This window comes from Oncorhynchus nerka, linkage group LG26, assembly GCF_034236695.1.
Source record: "Oncorhynchus nerka isolate Pitt River linkage group LG26, Oner_Uvic_2.0, whole genome shotgun sequence".
Taxonomy (NCBI): Eukaryota; Metazoa; Chordata; class Actinopteri; order Salmoniformes; family Salmonidae; genus Oncorhynchus; species Oncorhynchus nerka.
Window position 1 is genome coordinate 5,830,318 of NC_088421.1, and position 22,986 is coordinate 5,853,303.

Below are 22,986 nucleotides of genomic sequence, written 5' to 3' on the forward strand. Positions count from 1 at the left end.
TTTGAAACAAGTTGGTGAAACAAAACGTGTCCTTATTAATTAATACCTGTGTCTTTACATGGTCGTTGGGCTGGCATCAGTGTAATTACAGTGTAGTATAGTATGTAGGTAATGCTAGGTAATAAACAGATTCACTTTGACTCTTGTCAACTGAACAGCTATTTCTGAAAAATGTACCACATTGGGACGTACTACTTCAATACAAATATATAGTGGAATGATTGATGAAGGAAAAGATTCAGGACTTGCACAAGATTCAAAATAAGTCACATAAGATTAGTTATTGATTTTTACTTCAACAAATTAATTTTTTTAGTTAGAACACAGGAGTAGTACCTCATAGTTGTACAAAGAAATATTGGACACCATCCAGAAATTACAAAATAAATCCCCCTAAAAAAGCAAAGTCAACAACATCGAAGGCATTTTTTTGCTGTAAACATGCTGTGGACCTTAAACAACAGTGCAGTTTGTATAGTTGCCATTCATGCCATTCACATGCCATTCTCTAATATTCCTGAGATTCTGGCCTTTAAATGTAGCCACTGTGGAAGTCCCACTTTTCATCATGTGGACTCCAGATAGAAAGATATTGAAAAGTGGCACCTTACAAATAATTTCTAACAAGATAGATAAAATACATATTCACACAGACATGCACGCACACGCACGCACACACACACACGCACGCACACACGCACGCACGCACACAATAAGGCAGAGGGAGTTTAAAAGTTGAGTGCACGAATAATCAAAACATGGATTGAGGAACGAGAGGTGTTGAGAAACAAGAGGTGTATCAGAGTTCAGAGTAAGTCGTTTTAAAGGCTGTGAGAGAATGTGTGCAAACTGCAAGTCAGAGCATCAATTGACGAAGCATCAGATTCCCAAGAGAAACATTGTCAATACACCAATCAATTATTATTATCTCCTTATTCCCAAAGTCATTCTCCCAAGACAAGGAAGTGCTAAAGCTAATTCTGAACAAAAGTGTCCACATTGACATGACAACAGTAAACAGCAGTCTTAACCTTCCTAACATTGTAAGTTTATCTGGAAATAAAGGTGCATGATTAAGTAATACATGTAATAAATGACTCAAAATTTAAGTTAAAGTATACTAATAAATGACTCCTTTTGATGCACTTTTGTCTGTATTCATGTCATCCTGTTACTGTTTTTACTGCCAGTAGGTTTGGGTTCATATAGCTACTCAACAAAACATAGTCTGCAGTGCGAAACAAGAACAAACTAAGATATTCACAACATAAACATTTTGCTTTTGTTTTGTTGACGCACTGGTTTCTGTTGAATAGGCCTCTCAGTGACTCTATTGTAATTCAGGTAGGAACAAATGGCTTGCAGCGTATCGAAGGCTGATCCGATTGATGGCAGACAGTCTGTTGTTTCTTAACTAAGCATGAATACATGAATAATTGTCATTGCTATGCATCCTATTCACAGGGGATATGTCCCTAAGATCTGTAGGAATATTATTATCACGTTCGTTATTTGGTTGTTGAAGAATTGGAATCCATTTTTTTAAGGACGAAACCAAGGAAACCATTGCGTTGGCTTATATACATGCCAAATTGAGTGTCTAGAACAGATTGAATTACCAGACGTGATGTGAATCACGAGACCATAGCAGAAGAAATTGATTTTGTTTCTCAAGAATTTTCTCTCTCAATGAACAATGAACACAAATGACAGAAATGTCTAAAAGCAATGTGACAATTGTTTGGCCTGATTCCATGGTTCTAATGACATATTCTTTTTGGCCTCACATTTATTCACCTGTAAACCATACACAATCTGTTTACAAGAAGGCTATGAGAAAGTTGTGTAGTCAAATGAAGCAACGTTTAAGACAAGCCCACATTAGTGAGGGAAACCTGAATTTGTATTATTTAACAATATAAAACAGACTTTCCCTTTCCCGCTATATTTCTCTGTGTTGTTTGAACAACCATTTCAGCACAGTAACACAGTTTTACCACCACCAGTTTTACCACCACCACAGAAAAGTGCACGGATCGTTTTTCAGGTCTCTTTCTTCACAGAGGTCTCTGGAAACTCAGAACTGGTGGCACTAGAAGCACATTGTTGATCTGACTGAGGGAAAACTACAGTATCACTGGCCATCATCAGATAGACTTTCTATACATATATACCTGTCTGCCATCACGTCTACAGTTAGGAACTGTACAAAAGTCAATGTCCCAAACGTAAACCGGTCCTTGAATGCTCTGGAGTAGAAGGGGCCTTTGTCATTGAGGATTGTTTAACTATCATTTAAATATTGTGATTGAAAAGGGATAGAATCGGATAGAATGAGTCTCAGATGTCACTCATTACACTCCCTCTCAACCACTAGCTACTTCTTCTTCAGACAGGAAGTGGAGGGCCTGCCCTTCAATCAGAGGCATAGGTGGAGGTTTCATAGTTGTGTTCAGACAACACCCCTTGAAGTTAAAAATCCTTCCATTGAAATCAACAATGAGAAAATAATCCTTACCGGTTTTCTACCAGATTCAGACATATGGGTTCTCAAGTATGTAGCGGTACAGCGGAAAGTTCTTTAATAGATATTTGGGTGCGTACATAGGCTCTTTAGGGTCTGTGGATGGGTACTCCCCCACCGAGCCATCAAACCATCCCCCAGTCTGGATCAAGCTCTTGATGTAGTTCAGGTCTCGTTTTTCCACGTAGTCGCCCCAGCGGGGGAAGTCTCCATTCTGGGCAGATATTAGTTTGTGGGAGATTCCCTCTGGTCTGAAGCACCAGGAACAGTGCCAGCCTGCGTAGTGGACGGGGCTCCCAATGGACCACTGCACCAGGATGTGTCCACTCTCCCTCTGATAGTTCCGGAAACCCGGCATGAAGTAGTAATCCCTGCGCCTCAGTGATATCCCGTCTCCATTGTAGACGGCAAAAAGCATGGCAACAGTGCAGGCGGAGTGGACTTCCAGTGTCCCAGGCTGCCTCCAGAAGAAACCATAAAGGGACTTTCTCATGTGGATGGACACCGGTTCCGTCCAGCCGTCGTAGAGTTTGAGGAAGAGGATGCCCTCGCGGGCAGGGATCTCGTCTGCATCGTTGATGAGGAAGACATCATCTGGCCTGGCGCCTTGCACCCTGGACATCCCGTCATAGCTTAAAAACGTCCGCAGGTAGTCGTCAGCAATCCACCCGTTCTGCTGGCCACCTTTAGGAAAGTGATTAAGGAAGACATAGAGGATCTTGTGGCGAATGTAGTTGTAGGTCCCGTTAAGCAGAAGGCGCAGGAAGTGCAGTGGCTTGGAATTTCCATAGGCCGTGAAGTTTGACTCACACACCAGGAAGAGGTCAACAGTGTCGGCCAGCTCGTGAAAGCGGGCGTGGAGGAGGTCAAACTCGTGGTTGATGTTAATGGCGTTGATGACCCTCCGTGGAACCATCCTGGGCATCAGACTTCCCTTAGTGGGCAGGTTGGAGTGTTGCACCATGGTGGGGATGCCACAGTGAGGGCCGTGCCAGCCTTGGCGACACATACACTTCACCAGCCTTTTCCCCCGGGCGTATTTCCCCTGGGCTGACTTGGGTTCCTCTTGCTGTGCATGCAGTATCTTACGCTGGCCCTCTCGTGCTGCTTGTACCGTTTGTCCTGAGTCGTCTTTGAGAAAAGCCATTTCCGTCCCCTCTCGGAAGCAATATGCTCCAGACTTGGTGCGCGCAAAGAATGGGGTGGGGTCATCGCGAAGACGGAAGCTCCGTTTGTGAAGTTCCCCCCATGGTCCTTTGGGGTCTGGGAGAGTGACCGTCATTCTGTTTACATTCCCTGAGTCAGGCTGCTCCTTACCCCATGGGTCCTGAGTGGGAGAACAACAGGAGGAAAATCAAACATATCAATGACAATGTCATATAGACCCAAAACAATGTATAGGGAAAGTCATGTCATCTGGCCCCTCACCTCACCGCCATGCCCAATCCATCTCTCCACCTCCGCATTCCCCTGGTCATCCCCTGGTTCCCACAGGCCCGTGTTGGAGGGTCGAGACCCAGGGAGAGGCTTCATCCCTGAGCGAACATTCCCTCTCCAGAGGAAGCCCAGGGCCTCGAGGTTGACAGAGGAGGTATACAGCTCTCTCAGCATAAGCATGTGGTGGAGGGCCTTGCAGTATTGCAGCAGGGAGAGGACACACAAGGCCAATGTGCCGAAGAGAAAGACCTTGTGTCGTCGCATCTTTGTCCTGAAAAACAGATACATTAACAAAACTCTTTAGCTAAATGGAAGTTTAAACTCCTTGGTTACTTAACAGGCCCACATAATAACTCTGGTTGTTTTGGCATTGTATGCATGCTCATCAGTAACTATTTACATAAAGTAAAACAACAACTTGGCATAAAGAAACTAAAGAGCGTGACCTATAATAGATGTGAACCCTTTTATCTCATCACCCATTGTTAATAAATGACACTGGTAAAAAAAAAAGTATCTGGAAACTAAACAGGAAATCAGAAGAACCTAACCAAGAAAAAAAAAGAAACCACCCGCTACACTATCTGGTCAACAGAGTGTTGTGTATGTGAGCCCTGAACAAAAGTAGTAGAACTACATAGAAAATGACGCTCCACCGCTGCATTTGCATAAAGTATGTAGCACCCTTAACAGTCCAGGAATAGCATACAAAACACAAAGGGGGTTCAGTTACCAATTTCTTATTCTTTGAGATCTCGTCCTGTATTGTTAACCTGTTTGGGTTTTCAATTAAAAGCCACCACTCACTGAAAGACTAGTACTCCAACTGCCTTTTTGCTTGTGGTTTTCCTACATGGACTGCAGGCACTCTGGCTACGTTAGCTTTAACCCCATTTTGCATGCTGGGCATGGCGGTGTAGGGTTAATCTTGGGCATAGGCAAATCAGGTCTGAAGCTGGGATGGTTATTTTCTGCTTTTTCAGCAAACTTAACATGTGTAAATATTTGTATGAACATAACAAGATTCCGAGACATAAACTGAACAAGTCCCACAGACATGTGACTAACAAAGGGGGGGTGGGTAACAGTAACAGTCAGTATCTGGTGTGGCCACCAGGTGCATTAAGTACTGCGGTGCATCTCCTCCTCATGGACTGCACCAGATTTGTCAGTTCTTGCTGTGAGATGTTACCCCACTCTTCCACCAAGGCACCTGCAAATTCCCTGACATTTCTGGGAGGAATGGCCCTAGCCCTCACCCTCTGATCCAACAGGTCCCAGTTGTGCTCAATGGGATTGAGATCCAGGCTCTTCACTGGCCATGGCAGGACACTGACATTCCTGTCTTGCGGGAAATCACGCACAGAACGAGCAGTATGGCTGGTGGCATTTTCATGCTGGAGGGTCATGTCAGGATGAGCCTACAGGAAGGGTACCACATGAGGGAGGAGGATGCCTTTCCTGTAATGCACAGCATTGAGATTACCTGCAACAACAACAAGCTCAGTCTGATGATGCTGTGACACACCGCCCCAGAAAATGATGTTTCCACCTCCAAATCAGTCCCGCTCCAGAGTACAGGCCTCGGTGTAACGCTCATTCCTTCGACGAGAAACGCGAATCCGACCATCACCCCTGGTGAGACAAAACCGCGACTCGTCCTTGAAGAGCACTTTCTGCCAGTCCTGTCTGGTTAAGCGACAGTGGGTTTGTGCTCATAGACAACGTTGTTGCCGTTGATGTCTGGTGAGGTTCTGTCTTACAACAGGCCTACAAGCCCTCAGTCCAGCCTCTCTCAGCCTATTGTGGACAGTCTGAGCACTGATGTAGGGATTATGCGTTCCTGGTGTAACTCGGGCAGTTGTTGTTGCCATCCTGTACCTGTCAGGTGTGATGTTCGGATGTGTCGATCCTGTGCAGGTGTTGTTACACAGGGTCTGCCACTGCAAGGACGATCAGCTGTCCATCCTGTCTCCCTGTAACGCTGTCTTAGGCGTCTCAGAGTACGGACTTTGCAATTTATTGCCCTGGTCACATCTGCAGTCCTCATGCCTCCTTGCAGCATGCCTAAGGCACTTTCACGCAGATGAGCAGGGACCCGGGACATTTTTCTTTTGGTGTTTTTCAGAGTCAGTAGAAAGGCCTCTTTAGTGTCCTAAATTTTCATATCTGTTAGCTTAATTGCCTACCTTCTGTAAGCTGTTAGTGTCTTAATGTCACGAATCCCGCTTCCTGAGTCTGTGTTTGCCTGTGTTTCTGTCCTGGAGTGTGTTTCCGGTGTCCTGGAATGCACCCTGTCTGGTTGCCGGGCGAATTAGCTTGTTGGGAGATCGATGTTCACCCGCATCTGTATCCCATCAGTAATCTGCACACCTGTCCTGATCATCACCTCTCCCCTTCAAAAGCTCTGACCTGACATCCATTCCCTGCCGGATCGTTAGCCATGAACAGTATGTTGTGCCATAGTATCAGCCTCAAGTTGGATAGAATTTGTTTTGTTGTTTTTTACGTATTGCGTGCCTTAAACTTACCTCCGTTTGTTCTGTCTTCAGTTACTCACCCGGATCATTTACCCCATTCCCGCCTGGTCGTCGGAGGATCCCGCTACCCCAGTGGATCCACCTATTTACTCCCATCAACTCACCACCGCTGCCCGCTACGCCACCTGGATATATCTACCCATTCACATTCACTTGTAAATAAATACTCACCTTCTTCCTACTCTCCTTGTCCTGGTCTGCTTCTGGGTTCGATTTTGAAAGAACGTGACACTTAATGACCATTCCACAGGTGCATGTTCATTAATAGTTTAAGATTCATTGAACAAGCATGGGAAACAGTGTTAAAACCCTTTACAATGAAGATCTGTGAAGTTATTTGGATTTTTATGAATTATCTTTGAAAGACAGGGTCCTGAAAAAGGGACGTTTCTTTTTTTTTGCTGAGTTTAAATACCATGACGTTATTTTTAATCCAAGAAGAAATGGTCTATCAGAATGGAGACCTCTCCATTCCATTGTGAACCAAATCTCATAACGAAATATGTCCTCACTGCAGTCTCTTAAGCGAGAGAAATATGAGCAGTGGACTGCTATGTCTGCAGCTTTGCTCACACACTAGTTAATCCAATCCCTCCAGCTCTTACTGTTTCCCCCTATTTCCCCCTCTATCCTGAAAATCTGAAAGGATGAGTGACAGTTTTGTACGATGTATGAATATTTACTAGTAGCCTACAGTAGATGTTTTATTGTCTACATTTCATGACATTACACTGTAGGCGAAACCCAAAGGTGACCAATGAATCTGTCCATTGAAATGAATCATCTCACGTTTCTTTAGTACTGTTGTTATATTGTTACATCATAATGCCTTTGGTGCTGGAGTATAATGCGGTTTCATCCACCAGCTAATGCCAGCAGTGCTGCTGGTCAGTGAAAGGTGAGTATGAAGACATTGAGGTTCTTCCAAGTCGTGGGAAGTACTGTCTTTGTAAGAGCTGACACCTAATGATTGACATGGCTCCTGACACTACTTGTGCATAATCAGAAGTCGGTTTGAAGGACAGCCATTCTAAGCTGTGTTTGTGAAAAGGACTGTACACTGTACGGACGACTTATTATTGTTTTGGCTTTATCAAAGATACAGTTGAAGTCGGATGTTTACGTAACACTTATGTTGGAGTCATTAAAACTCGTTTTTTCAACCACTCCACAAATGTCTTGTTAACAAACTATAGTTTTGGGAAGTCAGTTAGGACATCTACTTTGTGCATGACACAAGTATTTTTTTCCAACAATTGTATATAGACAGATTATTTCACTTATAATTCACGGTATCACAAATCCAGTGGGTCAGAGGTTTACATACACTAAATTGACTGTGCCTTTAAACAGCTTGGAAAAATCCAGAAAATGATGCCATGGCTTTAGAAGCTTCTGATAAGCTAATTGACATCTGGAGTCAATTGGAGGTGTAGCTGTCGATGTATTTCAAGGCCTACCTGAGAATTTTTTTTGTAGACCTCCACAAATCTGGTTCATCCTTGGGAACAATTTCCAAATGCCTGAAGGTACCACGTTCATCTGTACAAACAATAGTATGCAAGTATAAACAACATGGGACCACGCAGCCGTCATATGGCTCAGGAAGGAGACGCGTTCTGTCTCATAGAGATGAATGCACTTTGGTGCAAAAAGTGCAAATCAATCCCAGAACAACAGCAAAGGACCTTGTGAAGATGCTGGAGGAAACAGGTACAAAAGTATCTATATCCACAGTAAAACGAGTCCTACATCGACATAACTTGGAAGGACGCTCAGCAAGGAAAAAGCCACTGCTCCAAAACTGCCATAAAAAAGCCAGACTATGATTTGCAACTGCACATGGGGACAAAGATCGTACTTTTTGGAGAAATGTCCTCTGGTCTGATGAGACAAAAATAGAACTGTTTGGCCATAATGACCATCTTTATGTTTGGGAGGAAAAAGGGGGAGGCTTGCAAGCCGAAGAACACCATCCCAACCGTGAAGCACGGGGGTGGCAGCATCATGTTGTGGGGGTGCTTTGCTGCAGGAGGGACTGGTGCAATTCACAAAATAGACGGCAGCATGAGGAAGGACAAATATGTGGATATATTGAAGCAACATCTCAAGATGTCGCAAATGGGTCTTCCAAATGGACAATGACCCCAAGCATACTTCCGAAGCTGTGGCTAAATGGCTTAAGGACAACAAAGTCAAAGTATTGGAGTGGCCATCACAAAGCCCTGACCTCAACCCTATATAAAATTAATGGGCAGAACTGAACAAGTGTGTGCGAGCAAAGAGGCCTGCAAACCTGACTCAGTTATGTAAACTTCTGACACACTGGGAATGTGATGAAAGAAATACAAGCTGAAATAAATCACTCTCTCTACTATTATTCTGAAATTTCACATTCTTAAAATAAAGTGGTGATCCTAAATGACCTAAAACAGGGAATTTTTACTAGGATTAAATGTCAGGAAAAACTGAGTTTAAATGTAATTGGCTAAGGTGTATGTAAACTTCCGACTTCAGCTGTATACGGTAACACTTTATTTTAAGGGTCCATAAGAAACCATTTAATGGGACTTTATAAGGCATTTACAAACCATTTTCTCGCCATTCATTAATCATTACTCCCACATTTGTACATTTTAGTAAGGTAGTTATTCACAGATGTGTATATATTTCCTTAAACATCCTGTGTTGTGTGCTTATTCTATTACCAGGTACTGCAGGAATGTCTACCAATGGGGTCACCATCTTTTTGCGAGAAATTGCACTTGTAACTCAAAACATTTCTAAAGTATTTCTAAAGTAAAAATAGCATCCACTTTAGATTCGGGAAAATAAATCAAAATCAAATCAAATGTTATTTGTCACATGCTTACGTACAAGCCCTTAACCAACAATGCAGTTTTAAGAAAAAAATAAGTGTTAAGAAAGTATTTACTAAATAAACTGAAGTAAACAATAAACAAATAAAAATACAAATGAAAAAAATAAGAATAAATAAAAATAAAAACATATTTAAAGAGCAACAGTAAAATAACAGTAGCGAGGCTATATACAAGGGGTACCGGTACAGAGTCAATGTGTGGGGACACAGGTTAGTTAAGGTAATTGAGGTAATATGTACATGTAGATAGAGATAAAGTGACTATGCATAGATAATAAACAGAGAGTAGCAGCAGCATAAAACTGGGGGGAGGGGTTCAATGCAAATAACCCAGGTAGCGTTTTGGTTAGCTGTTCAGGAGTCTTATGGCTTGGGGGTAGAAGCTGTTGAGAAGCCTTTTGGACCTAGACATGGCGCTCTGGTAATGCTTGTTGTGCGGTAGCAGACAGAACAGTCTATGACTAGGGTGGCTGGAGTCTTTGGCAATTTTTTGGACTTCCTCTGGTACCACCTGGTTTAGAGGTCCAGGATGGCAGGAAGCTTGGACCTAGTGATGTACTATGGTGGTCTGCTTGAAACATGTTGGCATTACAGACTCGGTCAGGGACAAGTTGAAAATGTCACTGAAGACACTTGCCAGTTGGCCAGTGTATGCTTGGAGTACACATTCTGGTAATCTGTCTGGCCCTGCAGCCTTGTGAATGTTGACCTGTTTAAAGGTCTTACTCACATTGGCTACGGAGAGCGTGATCACACAGTCGTCCGGAACAGCTCGTGGTCTCATATATGCTTCAGTGTTGCTTGCCTCGAAGCGTGCATTGAAGTAATTTAGCTAATCTGGTAGGTCAGGGCTGTGCTTCCCTTTGTAGTCCGTAATAGTTAGCAAGCCCTGCCACATCCGACGAACATCGGAGCTGGTGTATTACGATTCAATCTTGGTCCCGTATTGACACTTTGTCTGTTTGATGATTTGTCGGAGGGCATAGCGGGATTTCTTATAAGCTTCCGGGTTAGAGTCCCGCTCCTTGAAAGTGGCAGCGCTAGCCTTTAGCTCAGTGCGGATGATGCCTGTAATCCATGGCTTCTGGTTGCAGTATGAACAGTCACTCTGGAGATGACATCATCGATGCACTTATTGATGAAGCCAGTGACTGATGTGGTGTACTCCTCAATGCCATCGGAAGAATCACAGAACATATTTCAGTATGTGCTAGCAAAACATTCCCGTAGCTTAGCATTTGCGTCATCTGACCACTTCCGCATTGAGCGAGTCACTGGTACTTCCTGCTTTAGTTTTTGCTTGTAAGCAGCAGGAATCAAGAGGATATAAATGCCAAATGGAGGTCGAGGGAGAGCTTTGTACCCGTCTCTGTGTGTGGAGTAAAGGTGGTCTAGAGTTGTTTTTCTCCTCTGGTTGCACATGTAACATGCTGGTAGAAATGAGGTAAAACAGATTTAAGTTTCCCTGAATTAAAGTCCCCGGCCTCTGGATGATCATTTTCTTGTTTGCTTATGGCCTTATACAGCTCGTTGAGTGCGGTCTTAGTGCCAGCATCGGTTTGGGGTGGTAAATAGACAACAATGAAAAATATAGATGAAAACAGTCACCAACGCTCTGGATGACATGCAAACTGCCTAACCAGCTCTGCTAGGGGAGTAAAATTGTCAGAGTGGGGTGTTCTCTCATTATGTGTCTGGAAGTAGCTAGCCAATGTTAGCCAGTTAGCTTGGTTGCTTGACTGTCGTTGTGAGGTCAGAGCTTTTGAAGAACTCTGACAGACAGGTAATAATGTCAAGAGTCAGGTCCTTTTTGTACAGTTTTTCTCCGATCTGTGTGTACACAGTCTACAATTTCCTGATGTACTTCCTGCTACTATTGTGAAACCTGGAATCAGGATCTGGGAGTCTACTCAACCTCATAGTGCTGCAAAAGTACCTAAAACCATTCCTGGATTTTATTTGACCGTATAAAGGAAAAAAAATAGTTATTGCATGTGAATGCAAGTTCCACTCAATTGCATTCAGATGTTTTGAAGGCGATGGGTCACTTAGTTGGGTTGTTTTCTTTGCAAACTGCTGGGTTATTGATGCTGGGTGCTGGGTTATTGATGCTAGGTTACTGAGATACGACCCAGCGGGTCAGTTCAGAAGAATGGTGTTGCTTAGTAGGGGTGTGGCTTTCAGATAATTTTGGCCACCTGTGAGTGTAAATCTCATTCCGGTGAATCTGTTCTGTTGTATTGTTATCACATTTTAAGGTTGAACACTGAAACTATTGAAGCTTTGATGAGGCTTACACTAGTGTAAGAGTTCATCCAGCCTATGCATATCTCACTGTTGGGGTATGTAAATAATAAATGTTATGAATTTTATATGAGAATATGTAATGTGCAAAAATATTCAAGGAACGTTTTTATTTGCATTGTACATGATGAACAAGTGACAAATAATTTTCCAATAGGCCGCAATTTCTGAAAATAACCGATGGTTTACATGAAAAAAGACCCAGCTGCTGTGTCAACCCAACTGATGGTTAAAAAAACAAAAAACAACTGAAGGTTAAATTAACCCGTGTTTGGTTAATCCAAACAACCCAACATTTGGGTTATTCACGCAACCCAACTGGCTGAGTCAAAATAACCCAGCGTGTGTTCTGTCCAAAATTTACCCAGTGCTGGTTTACCAAATAATCCAAATTGCGTTGTTTTTAGCCAAGACTTTTGTTTGAGCGTAACCCTGCTGCTCTAGGAGCTTACTTAGACGTATAAAGAAATAAGGAAATAAAACAAATATTCGAAAGTCCTTGCACACAGAACACCCAGCTGGTGATGGTGACATAATGGAGCAGAACAATCCTTCTACACTTCTATAAAGAAGGGCATGTGAAACTGGGTACAATCTTCATTGCAGCACACACCTTAGGGTTGGCCACCTATTCAGAGCATTAGTGCTGGTAAATATGACTACGTCTTCCTCCTTACTGATCTCCAGTGAGTGAAATTCTGCTAATTGGTCACACATGGAATTAGTGTACTGTATGTGAGTGACTGATCGTTAAGATATTTGAGGGTGCATGTGGTGGCACATCACATGTTAATTCCTGGGTAATGTGAAAGAGACCTTGGACTGTTTTACAACTCTGCAGAAAGGCAGTGGAGGACATGTGATTGCTATCATAAAAGTCATAGAAGTTACACATTAAACATTAGTCTGTAACAAGGAAGTCTCAGCTTCATCCTCTGGAGAGAGAGCCAGCCCAGTGCCCTTTTGTACAATGAAAGCTATTCTCTCCCACTCACCATGCTCAAATGTCACCCTCTTTTCTCTGTTACTCTGTGCACAGTGCACTACAATACTTTCCTTCTCCAAACCTTCCCCCTCCTCCTGTCCCCCTTCCCTTACCCACATACCCTCCAACCTGCTGCTCTGCTCATTCCTTCTGGTCCTTTAGCTTAGGGTTACACACACACACCTGATCCTCCGGTGTGCTGCTTCCTTACAAAGGTTGGGGATAGGCTACCAGGGCAGTCCCACAGTGCTAGTATTGTGTCTGGGAAAAATTATCATCATTACATAACATCCCTGCCCACACACGAATGCAGAGGCTACAGTGTTGCGCATTGGAAATAAGTACATTTGCTCTGACAATGTATTTGCCTAACAGCAACCATCAACAACACAAGCTTCCGTGAAAGTCAGAATGAATAACAGACCAAACTGGAAAGTCCGGGAAAAATGGGAAAAGGGGAACAGACAATGTGTGCTATGGGCCCGGGTCAAAATGTGTACACTATAAAGGGAATAGGGTGCTATTTGGGATGCACTCTTAGAGGAAGTTCACAGCTACATAGACCTATAGTAGTTTAGTTATTTTAGATCCCCATTAGCTGTTGCTAAAGCAGCAGCTACTCTTTCTGGGGTCCACATGAAACAGAAATCATGACATAATAGAGAACATCAATAGACAAGAGCAGCTCAAGGACAGAACTACATACATTTTAAAATGGCAGACATAGCCTAAATATCCTGACCGGTTGCATCACTGCCTGGTACTGCAATTGCTCGGCCTCCGACCGCGAGGCACTTCAGAGGGTAGTGGGTACAGCCCAGTACATCACTGGGGCAAAGCTGCCTGCCATCAAGGACCTCTACACCAGGCAGTGTCAGAGGAAGGCCCAGTCATAGACAGCCAACCCAGTCATAGACTGTTTGCTCTACTACCGCATGGCAAGCCGTACCAGAGTGCCAAGTCTAGGACTAAAAGGCTTCTCAACAGTTTCTACCCCCAAGCCATAAGACTCCTGAACAGGTAACCAATGGTTACCCGGACAATTTGCATTGTGTGCCCCCCCCAATGCTTAGTCACTTTAACTATACATTCATGTACATACTACCTAAATTGGCCAGACCAACCAGTGCTCCCGCACATTGGCTAACCGGGCTATCTGCATTGTGTCCCACCACCTGCCAACCCCTCTTTTTACGCTTCTGCTACTCTCTGTTCATCATATATGCACAGTCACTTTAACGATACTTACATGTACATACTACCTCAATAAGCCTGACTAACAGGTGTCTGTATATAGCATTGCTACTCTTTTTTCAAATGTCTTTCTACTGTCGTTTTATTTCTTTACTTACCCACACACACACACACACACACACACACACACACACCTTTTTTGGCACCATTGGTTAGAGCCTGTAAGTAAGCATTTCACTGTAAGGCTTTTGTATTTGGCACACGTGACAAATAAACTTTGATTTGATTTATCAAAACATACACACCACATATCTAGGTCAAATAGGGGAGAGGCGTTGTGCTGTGAGGTGGTATCTGTTTTTTTTTAGCAGGTTTGCTGTTAATTTGAGCAATATGAGATGGAATGGAGTTCCATGCAATAATAGCCCAATAAAGTACAGTACGCTTTCTTTTTCTTTTTTAAAAATTTCACTTCTATTTAACCAGGTAGGCCAGTTGAGAACAAGTTCTCATTTACAACTGCGACCTGGCCAAGATAAAGCAAAGCAGTGCGACAAAAAAACAACACAGAGTTACACATGGGATAAACAAAAGTACAGTCAATAACACAATAGAACAATCTATATACAGTGTGTGCAAATGGAGCAAGGAGGAAATGGCAATAAATTGGCCATAGTAGAGAAGTAATACAAATTTAGCAAATTAACACTGGAGTGATAGATGAGCAGATGATGATGTGCAAGTAGAAATACTGGTGTGCAAAATAGCAAAAAAGTAAATAAAAACAATATGGGGATGAGGTAGTTGGATGGGCTGTTTACAGATGGGCTACGTACAGCTGCAGCGATCGGTAAGCTGCTCAGATAGCTGATGCTCAAAGTTAGTGAGGGAGATATGAGTCTCCAACTTCAGTGATTTTTGCAATTCGTTCCAGTCATTGGCAACAGAGAACTGGAAGGAAAGAGGAGGAGTTGGCTTTTGGGATGACCAGTGAGATATACCTGCTGGAGCGAGTGCTATGGGTGGGTGTTGTTATGGTGACATGTGAGATGAGATAAGGCGGAGCTTTAACTAGCAAAGACTTATAGACAACCTGGAACCAGTGGGTCTGGCGACGAATATCTAGAGAGGGCCAGCCGACGAGAGCATACAGGTCACAGTGGTGGGTAGTATATGGGGCTTTGGTGACAAAACGGATGCCACTGTGATAGACCATCCAGCTTCCTGAGTAGAGTGTTGGAGTCTATTTTGTAAATTACAATGCCTAGGTTGAGGATCGGTAGGATAGTCAGTTTTACAAGGGTATGTTTGGTAGCGTGAGTGAAGGAGGCTTTGTTGCGAAATAGGAAGCCGATTCTAGATTTAATTTTGGATTGGAGATGCTTAATATGAGTATGGAAGGAGAATTTACAGTCTAGCCAGACACCTAGGTATTTGTAGTTGTCCACATATTATAAGTCAGAACCGTCCAGAGTAGTGATGCTAGTTGGGCGGGCGGGTGGGTAGGGGCAGCGATCGGTTGAAGAGCATGCATTTAGTTTTCCTAGCATTTAAGAGCATTTGGAGGCCACGGAAGGAGTGTTGTATGGCACTGAAGCTCGTTTGGAGGTTTGTTAGCACAGCTGAGATGAGAAATCAATTTTCGATGATGATGATGAAGATTATCATCCACCTTCAGAGGTGGATGTTCCAGCACAAGTGGCAGCTGAGCCTATGGACACAACTCCAGACAACCTATCAAACAAGAAATCCAAGATTTCACCAATGGGTAAGCCATGTGGTCCCAAATACAAGAGCCAACGTACTCAGAATATTTCAGAGGGTAGGCAAAAGGAAATATGGGAAAAGTATTGGGAGATGAAGTATAAGGAGAAGAGGACATAGATCTTCCACATGGTGGCACAGCAATCTAAGAAAGATATCACTGTTGACGCTGACAGTCGACGCAGCAGGTCGTTTCTGTACCATCTACCAAACCAGAGCGGTTCTGCACAACAGGTGTGCAAAGTGTTTTTTCTGACAACATTGGGCTACCACCCCAAAAATGACAGACTGATTGTCACAATGATGAGCAAGTCAATCACCACCAAACTGATTCCACCAAAGGATCAGAGGAGAAAGAAAGCTTCAGCGAGCAAATTGAACATGAATACAATTCTGCAACACATTGCGTCCTTCCATCCCCAAATCAACCAGTACAGACAAGAGCATTCCCCACATCGCCTCTACCTCCCTAGTGACGTCAATATTCGGTTCATGCATAATGACTACATGGAGAAGAACAAAGATGCCAGCTGTGGTTACGAAACCTATCGCAAGGGGGTAAAGGGAAGAAACATCAGCTTTGTGAAGCTTGAAGAGGAGGACTGCGAGCTCTGTTTGGTGCAGGGTCATCATCTGTAGATGGAGCACAGGGAGAATGAGGCCATGGAAACCCAAGCCTGCCAAGACAACAGCCATGCAGCACCTGAATTCACCTTCACCAACCCCGACTGCATGCAATGTATGAAATATGAGGAACATAAGTCTGCAAGGCAGAGCAGAAGCCATTACCAGGCTGATGTACAGAAAGATTGGCCTGAGGACTGGTCTGTGAGGAGCGTTGATATACAAAAAGTCATCATGCTCCCTCGCATGCCAGTTGTGAAAACAGGCAACGATTCTTCTTGTGAACAATGCTATCACGAGACATTCGCCACCATTGAAAAGAAGTCTCAAAAGAAGAAGAAAACCATCTCAGTGGTATGGCATGAAGGAACAGCTGGTTGGAAGGCAGAGGACATTACTTCATCTTACGTAACAGCACTGGAGAGGGAGAGAGATGTCAAGCATGCAGTGTATTGGGTGGATAACTGCACTTCTCAAAACAAAAACTGGTGCCTACTAACATCACTGGTGAGTGTTGTTAATGCTGACTCAACTTTGATGGAGGAGATCACCCTCAAGTTCTTCGAGCCAGAGCACACCTTCATGAGTGCAGACAGTTTCCACCATGGCGTGGAACAATAAATGAAAGAACGACCAGGAAGTGTGGTGTACGACTTCGGGGACTGCCTCCATGTGGTCGCCACTTCCAATGCAGGCAAAGTGGAGGTGGTCGAAGTGAAAAAGGAAAACATCCTGGCATGGAAAGCTGGCTATTCCATCGTCAAGCTGAAGAAGGCAGCAGCACCAAAGCTGGCGGAGATGGCTGAGATCCAGTTGAGGTGTGGATCCAGGAGCCTCTTCTACAAAGTCTCCCATGAAGAAAAGGACTTCACAGAGCTTGACTTTATCATGAAGAAAGTCACTCTAGAGACAAGTTCGACACTATGTACACAGGATAGAGGGATAGAAGAGTCCAAGAAGATGGACATAATCACCAAGATGTGTCCTCTGATGCCTGCAAATCGAAGGCAGTTCTGGAATGCCTCGGTTGTGAACAGCATTGCTGAGGATGAGGAGTGATATGGAAAAGCACTGAAGAAGTTTTACTTAAAAATGAATGTAACTATTCAGCATTTTATCAATTGTAGCTAAATGTAATTTGTATCCTCTTATGAATATGAACATGTAAATATTTTTAAAATGTATTCTTAAAGCTGTTATTTATTTATTCATTCAAAAGTGTAATTTGAAAAAATATGAATAAAATGTTTCTATTAGCAATCACATGGTCATTTTTATCATTTATATTTCCCTATGTCATACTTCTATCATATTCCATAATTTTATATTACAAGACATGCAACCATTTCATGTAATTCAAACAATTGCAGTGCTGCTTTTCACATTTATTCTTATAACAAGACATGGGCTACTTGTCAAACACAGTATGTAATGTGACTGATGCAGAACCTACATTTCTACGTAAATGCAACTGGTATCTTAGTGGAAGACACAAAGGATGCAATGAGAAGTATAGTAAACTAACAAATGAAAATGGCAGATACTGCTCTTTGCTTTGGTATTACTATGCAATTTATAACATATCATGCCACGGAAGAAGGCAGTAACTGCCGTTTAAGGGTCAAAGGTCATGTCAGAGGTCAGGGTCAACATGAATAAAAGCAATTACTCATACTAAGGCAAGAGATCTCCAATGATCTCCCTAGAATTAATTTGGCTGGACAATTAAAAAACTTTGAAGCCATTTTTCTCAGTTCCACGCTATGAGCAGTTACTGCCTTTTTGCTTGGGAGGGCAGTACAGACAGGGGTATGGTAGGGTGCGGATACAGTGGAGGTAAACCTAGGCATTGAGTGACAATAAGAGAGGTTGCATCTCTGGCGGCACTAGTTATGCTAGGTGAGGTCACCCCATTTGTGGGAGGTGGGACAAAAGAGGCATGTTGAGAGGGGCTAGGGGCTCCGCAGTAAAATGAATCAATTATAGGGTACCCTATTGGTTAGAGTGTTGGACTAGTAACCGAAAGGTTGCAAGTTCAAATCCCCGAGCTGACAAGGTCACAAATCTGTCGTTCTGCCCCTGAACAGGCAGTTAACCCACTGTTCTTAGACCGTCATTGAAAATAAGAATTTGTTCTTAACTGACTTGCCTAGTTAAATAAAAGTTAAATAAATAACTACTAACAGTATACAAGGCATATTGACATAAAGCGAGGCATAAAGCAATCACAGGTGTTGATTGGGAGAGCTAGCTAAGACAGCAACAGCTAAATCAGCTAAGACAACAACAACAGGTAAAATAGCGATGAATGGGCAGAGAGGGTCAGTTAACTACACACAGGGCTAGATGAAACAGGGAAGCTGTTACTACACTAGCAAGTGGGAGACATGGTGTTCATAAAGTTAGCAGGACGGGGCTAGCAGAAGTGTCTTCACCAATGTCCGAAAGAGGTTGGTTGAGGGGACATCGGCAGACCAGTCGTGATGGATTGGCGGGGCTCTGTTACGGAGTCTCGTTGATAGGTAATCGACTAGCCGGACTGTTCCCCGGACTCCAGTTGTAGGGATTTGTACAATGCACAAACAAGGCTATTGAACCTGACATTGGTGTCTGTCATTATTCCTTTATCCAACATATCATACTGAAACAGGCTCCGTGTTGACAAAGGGTCCAGGCCAATTGGCAAAAGAGGTATTGTAGCTGGAGTAATTTATTTTGCTAGCCGGGAGATGCGCCTGGCTCAATGTGCTAGCTTCGGGACAAGGGGCTAGCTAGTTGCGATGATCCGATGCAAAGGGCCAGAGCTTACGGCAGGAATCCGGCGATGTAGTGGCTTCTAGTAGTGGTAGTGAAGAGTCCGGGAGGCATCAGCTGTGTAGCCGAGTGATCATAGGGTCCACTGAGCAGGCCGGGAGATGGGCCTGGCTCAAAGGCTAGCTTCGGGGCTGGGCCAATCGGTAGCAGCTAGCTAGCTGCGATGATCTGGAGTAATGGTCCAGTAATGGAGTAATCTGGAGTAATGGTGGAGAAAAGCAGTCAGAAAAGCAGTCAAAGCTCAAGGTGGATATCGCGTTGTGCAGACTGGCTGGTATTATCCAGGGTAAAAGCGGCTGGTGTCTTGGCTAGAGGTAAAGGCAGTGGCTAACAATGACTAAATAGCTAGTAGCTAATTAGCTGGTTAGCATCTGACAGCTCGCGTCTGATGGAGGTTCTAGCTATAACGTCTAAAAATAGCAGATCCGTAAAACATTGGGTGAGGCAGGTTGCCGGAAGGTATATTTAATTTAAAAATGTAAAAAGAGATTGAAATATATACAAAAAAAGATGAAAAAGACCAAATTTACATGGGACAACAACAAACACATCCGCACTGCTACTCCATCTTGGTATAGGTTGGTTCTTGAATTTGTTCTGTTCTGGATTAGGGGACTGTTAAAAGACGCCTGGTAGCATGTCTGGTGGGGTAAGTGTGTGTGTGTCAGAGATGTGTGTAAGTTGACTTGCAAACAACTTGGAACTTTCAACACATTAACGTTTCTTATAAAAAAGAAGAAGTGATGTGGTCAGTCTGTCCTCAACTCTTAGCCAAGATAGACTGGCATGTAATAGTTTTTATATTAGCCCTTTGAATACAATGAAGAGCAAGCACCTGACCACGTGACTGGACAACAATCAAGATAAGACAAAACTAGAGCCTGCAGGACTTGATTATTGGAGCGTGGTGCCAAAAAAGCAGAGCATCTCTCTATTATGGACAGACCTCTCCCCATCTTTACAACCATATGTTTTGATCATGACAGTTTATAATTTAAGGTAACACCAAGTAATTTGGTCTCCTCAACTTAGTACATAAAAACAGATCATATATATATGAACCCCACCTCCTGGACCACAATATACTGAGAGAATGACCCACAGACCCCATGACATATCAAATTAAATGAAATGGTATTTGTCACATAAACATGGTTAGCAGATGTTAATGCGAGTGTAGCGAAATGCTTGTGCTTCTAATTCCGACCATGCAGTAATATCTAACAAGTATTCTAACCTAACAATTTCACAACAACTACCTTATACACACAAGTGTAAAGGAATGAATAAGAATATGTACATAAATATATATGAATGAGCGATGGCCGAATGGCCATGCAGTGGATGGTATAGAGTACAGTGTATACATATGAGATGAGTAATGTAGGGTATGTAAACATTATATAAAGTGGCATTGTTTAGCTAGCTAACCACACGTAGCTAGCCAAAAAATATCCCCATGACAAATCACAAATCATGGTCTCACGGTTAATGGGGAAATGTGACAGAGTGCCTATCAGGGCTTGACTGTAAGGCTTTCCTTAAGAAAAGGGAAGTTGAACTGAGCAGTAGGGCCAGTTCAATCACCCACAACTCAATTTCCCCATGAGTACAGCTGTCATCATAGGGAGTCTATAGACTGTGCAGGTCTGTTTGTGAACTCTAAAAAATGCTGGGCTACAAACAACCCAATTTGGTTATTTGGTAACCCAGCTCTGGGTAAATATTGGACAGAACACATGCTGGGTCATTTTGAGCAAGTTAGTTGAGTTAATTTAACCGTCAGTTGTTTTTTTATTGAAATTGTCAGTTGGGTTGACACAGCAGCAGTTCGGGTTGACCGCAATGGAGTTGACATGATAGAACAAACAGATGTGAGACCAGGAAGTCTAGGCTTTACACACCAATAGAAGATTGTACAACCTGTAACAAAGATGTCTATGATGTGATAAGGGAACCTGAATGCTAGATAAAACTGTTATGTTTTACTGTGTTAACACTGAAATATGCTGTTGTAATAAAGCGTATGTTGAAATAACCTTTAGCAAATGCAGCTTAAAGCAGTTGCACATGAGCACATGAAAGTAAAATATGAGAAAGGGAGAGAAAAACAGAAAGTGTGAGACAGAGGGAGAGAAAGAGCAGGAGAGAAAGAGAGAATGTCATTAAACATACAGTACCTCCCTTGCCGGTAAAGTCTAGCCATGCTGGTTTGTTGGCAAGTGTTATTTCCAATTTAGAACTCCCTCTTCTCTTTTCAACATCTCCAATACTTGCACTACTCTGTTACGCTACATTGTTTGAACTATTTGGTAGAGCTTCCATACAGCGGCAGGTGGCCTCAACAATGAATGATATGACAACAACCACCAGGCTACCAAACTGAATTTACAACAATGCACAGAGAGAGAGAGAGAGAGAGAGAGAGAGAGAGAGAGAGAGAGAGAGAGAGAGAGAGAGAGAGAGAGAGAGAGAGAGAGAGAGAGAGAGAGAGAGAGAGAGAGAGAGAGAGAGAGAGAGAGAGAGAGAGAGAGAGAGAGAGAGAGTGAAAAGCAGGGGAGGCTCATGACACAAAACGGTTGCTTGACCCAGATTATTATTATTTGTTTTTTAGGAACTCAGTCGGGTTTTCAACTTACTGTTGAGAGTTAGTATAGCAGAATACGTATGTAAATAATTTATTTGTGTTTTTATTTTTAATACATTTGCTAAAAAAAAATCTAAAAACCTGTTTTTGCTTTGTCATTATAGGGTATTGTGTGTGGATTGATGAGGAAAAACATTTTTTTTTTAAATACATTTTTTAATAAGGCTGTAATGTAACAAAATGTGGAAAAAGTGAAGGGGTCCGAATGCTTTCTGAATGCAGTGTATATTTAATTATGGAATCAACGCTAGACACTGGCCAATTTGCTGTGGAGGCAGGCAATCACACACACATACGCACACGCGCACATGCTCAACTTCTCCCTTATGCAGCACACTGAGCTTGGACCTGTAACGATGTGCGCTAAGAGTCGGGAAGCACGTTTAGGGAGTGAGTGTTTTAATAAATAAACACAACATAATACAAAATAAGAAACACGGACAACGCAGATATGTCACAGGAATAGAAACAATGACGCATGGGGAAGGAACCAAAGGGAACGACGTATATAGGGAAGGTAATCAGGGAAGTGGTGGAGTCCAGTTGAGTCTGACGACACGCAGGTGCGTGTAACGATGGTGACAGGTGTGCGCCATAATGAGCACACGTGACAGGACCCAGCTCCACAAGGAGGCAAAATGGGGCTTAGGCCCCTCAGTTGAAACTTGTGCCCCCTCAGTTTTAGTTTTATGTCCCTATATAAAAATAGCAAATGGGTTAAAATAATTGAGTGACAGGTTTTCGCAATATCTGTATCTCCGCTGCGCTGTGTCAGCACAATGGACAGAGCGCACCGTAGTGTGTGTAGAGGGGCTATGGAAAGCCACTGTGGCGGTTAGGTATGACTCCTTGAGTTTCCATAAAAAGCGGGGAAAAACAAGCTTCACTTAGTAGTAGTTCGCGCAGTGTTCTGCTGTGTACACTGCAGAAACCTTAAAAAGGTGGACCGGACACCTGGCTACTGTGTCAATGGGTGTTAAAAGTTTTGTGATGTGATGATGTCAAAGAAGTTCCTCTGACATCATATTACAACACATAAGTAAGATTAGAGGCTACAGGGCTGTTGAAGACGGTGACAGACCCCAATGTAGGTTTACAGCCCCCATGGTGCACAGAATCCTCAGTCTTTTCGATCCTCCATAGAAATGACTCCAGGCAAAAGCAACATATCTTTACACTAGAGTCAAAGTGGTCCACAGTGCGTTGGAGTGCATCGAGAAGCTGAGGTGTAACATCGAGTTCAAAGCCATTTGGGCATAGTGCAGTGCCTGT

At 43.1% G+C, this 22,986-nt stretch overlaps 1 protein-coding gene across 1 annotated transcript; it reads right to left on the bottom strand.

Moving 5' to 3' along the window:
* Positions 1–276: 276 nt before the first annotated feature.
* Positions 277–21,444, bottom strand: LOC115110124 (beta-1,4-mannosyl-glycoprotein 4-beta-N-acetylglucosaminyltransferase-like). The gene is made up of 3 exons (XM_029635511.2): positions 21,248–21,444; positions 3,953–4,232; positions 277–3,851 (listed from the first exon to the last, which is right to left on the bottom strand). Exons 1-3 carry the CDS (start codon positions 21,271–21,273, stop codon positions 2,535–2,537), a joined length of 1,623 nt encoding a protein of 540 aa, XP_029491371.1. The 5' UTR covers positions 21,274–21,444; the 3' UTR covers positions 277–2,534.
* Positions 21,445–22,986: the final 1,542 nt, after the last annotated feature.

Bases quoted from the DNA above. Each gene is read 5' to 3' on its own strand.
- LOC115110124 (XM_029635511.2), bottom strand. From the start codon at position 21,273: ATGGCTAGACTTTACCGGCAAGGGAG. The intron at 4,233-21,247 runs GTACTGTATGTT...TCTGTTTTTCAG, and splicing joins AGACTTTACCGGCAAGGGAG to GACAAAGATGCGACGACACA. The intron at 3,852-3,952 runs GTGAGGGGCCAG...TCTCCCACTCAG, and splicing joins GGATTGGGCATGGCGGTGAG to GACCCATGGGGTAAGGAGCA.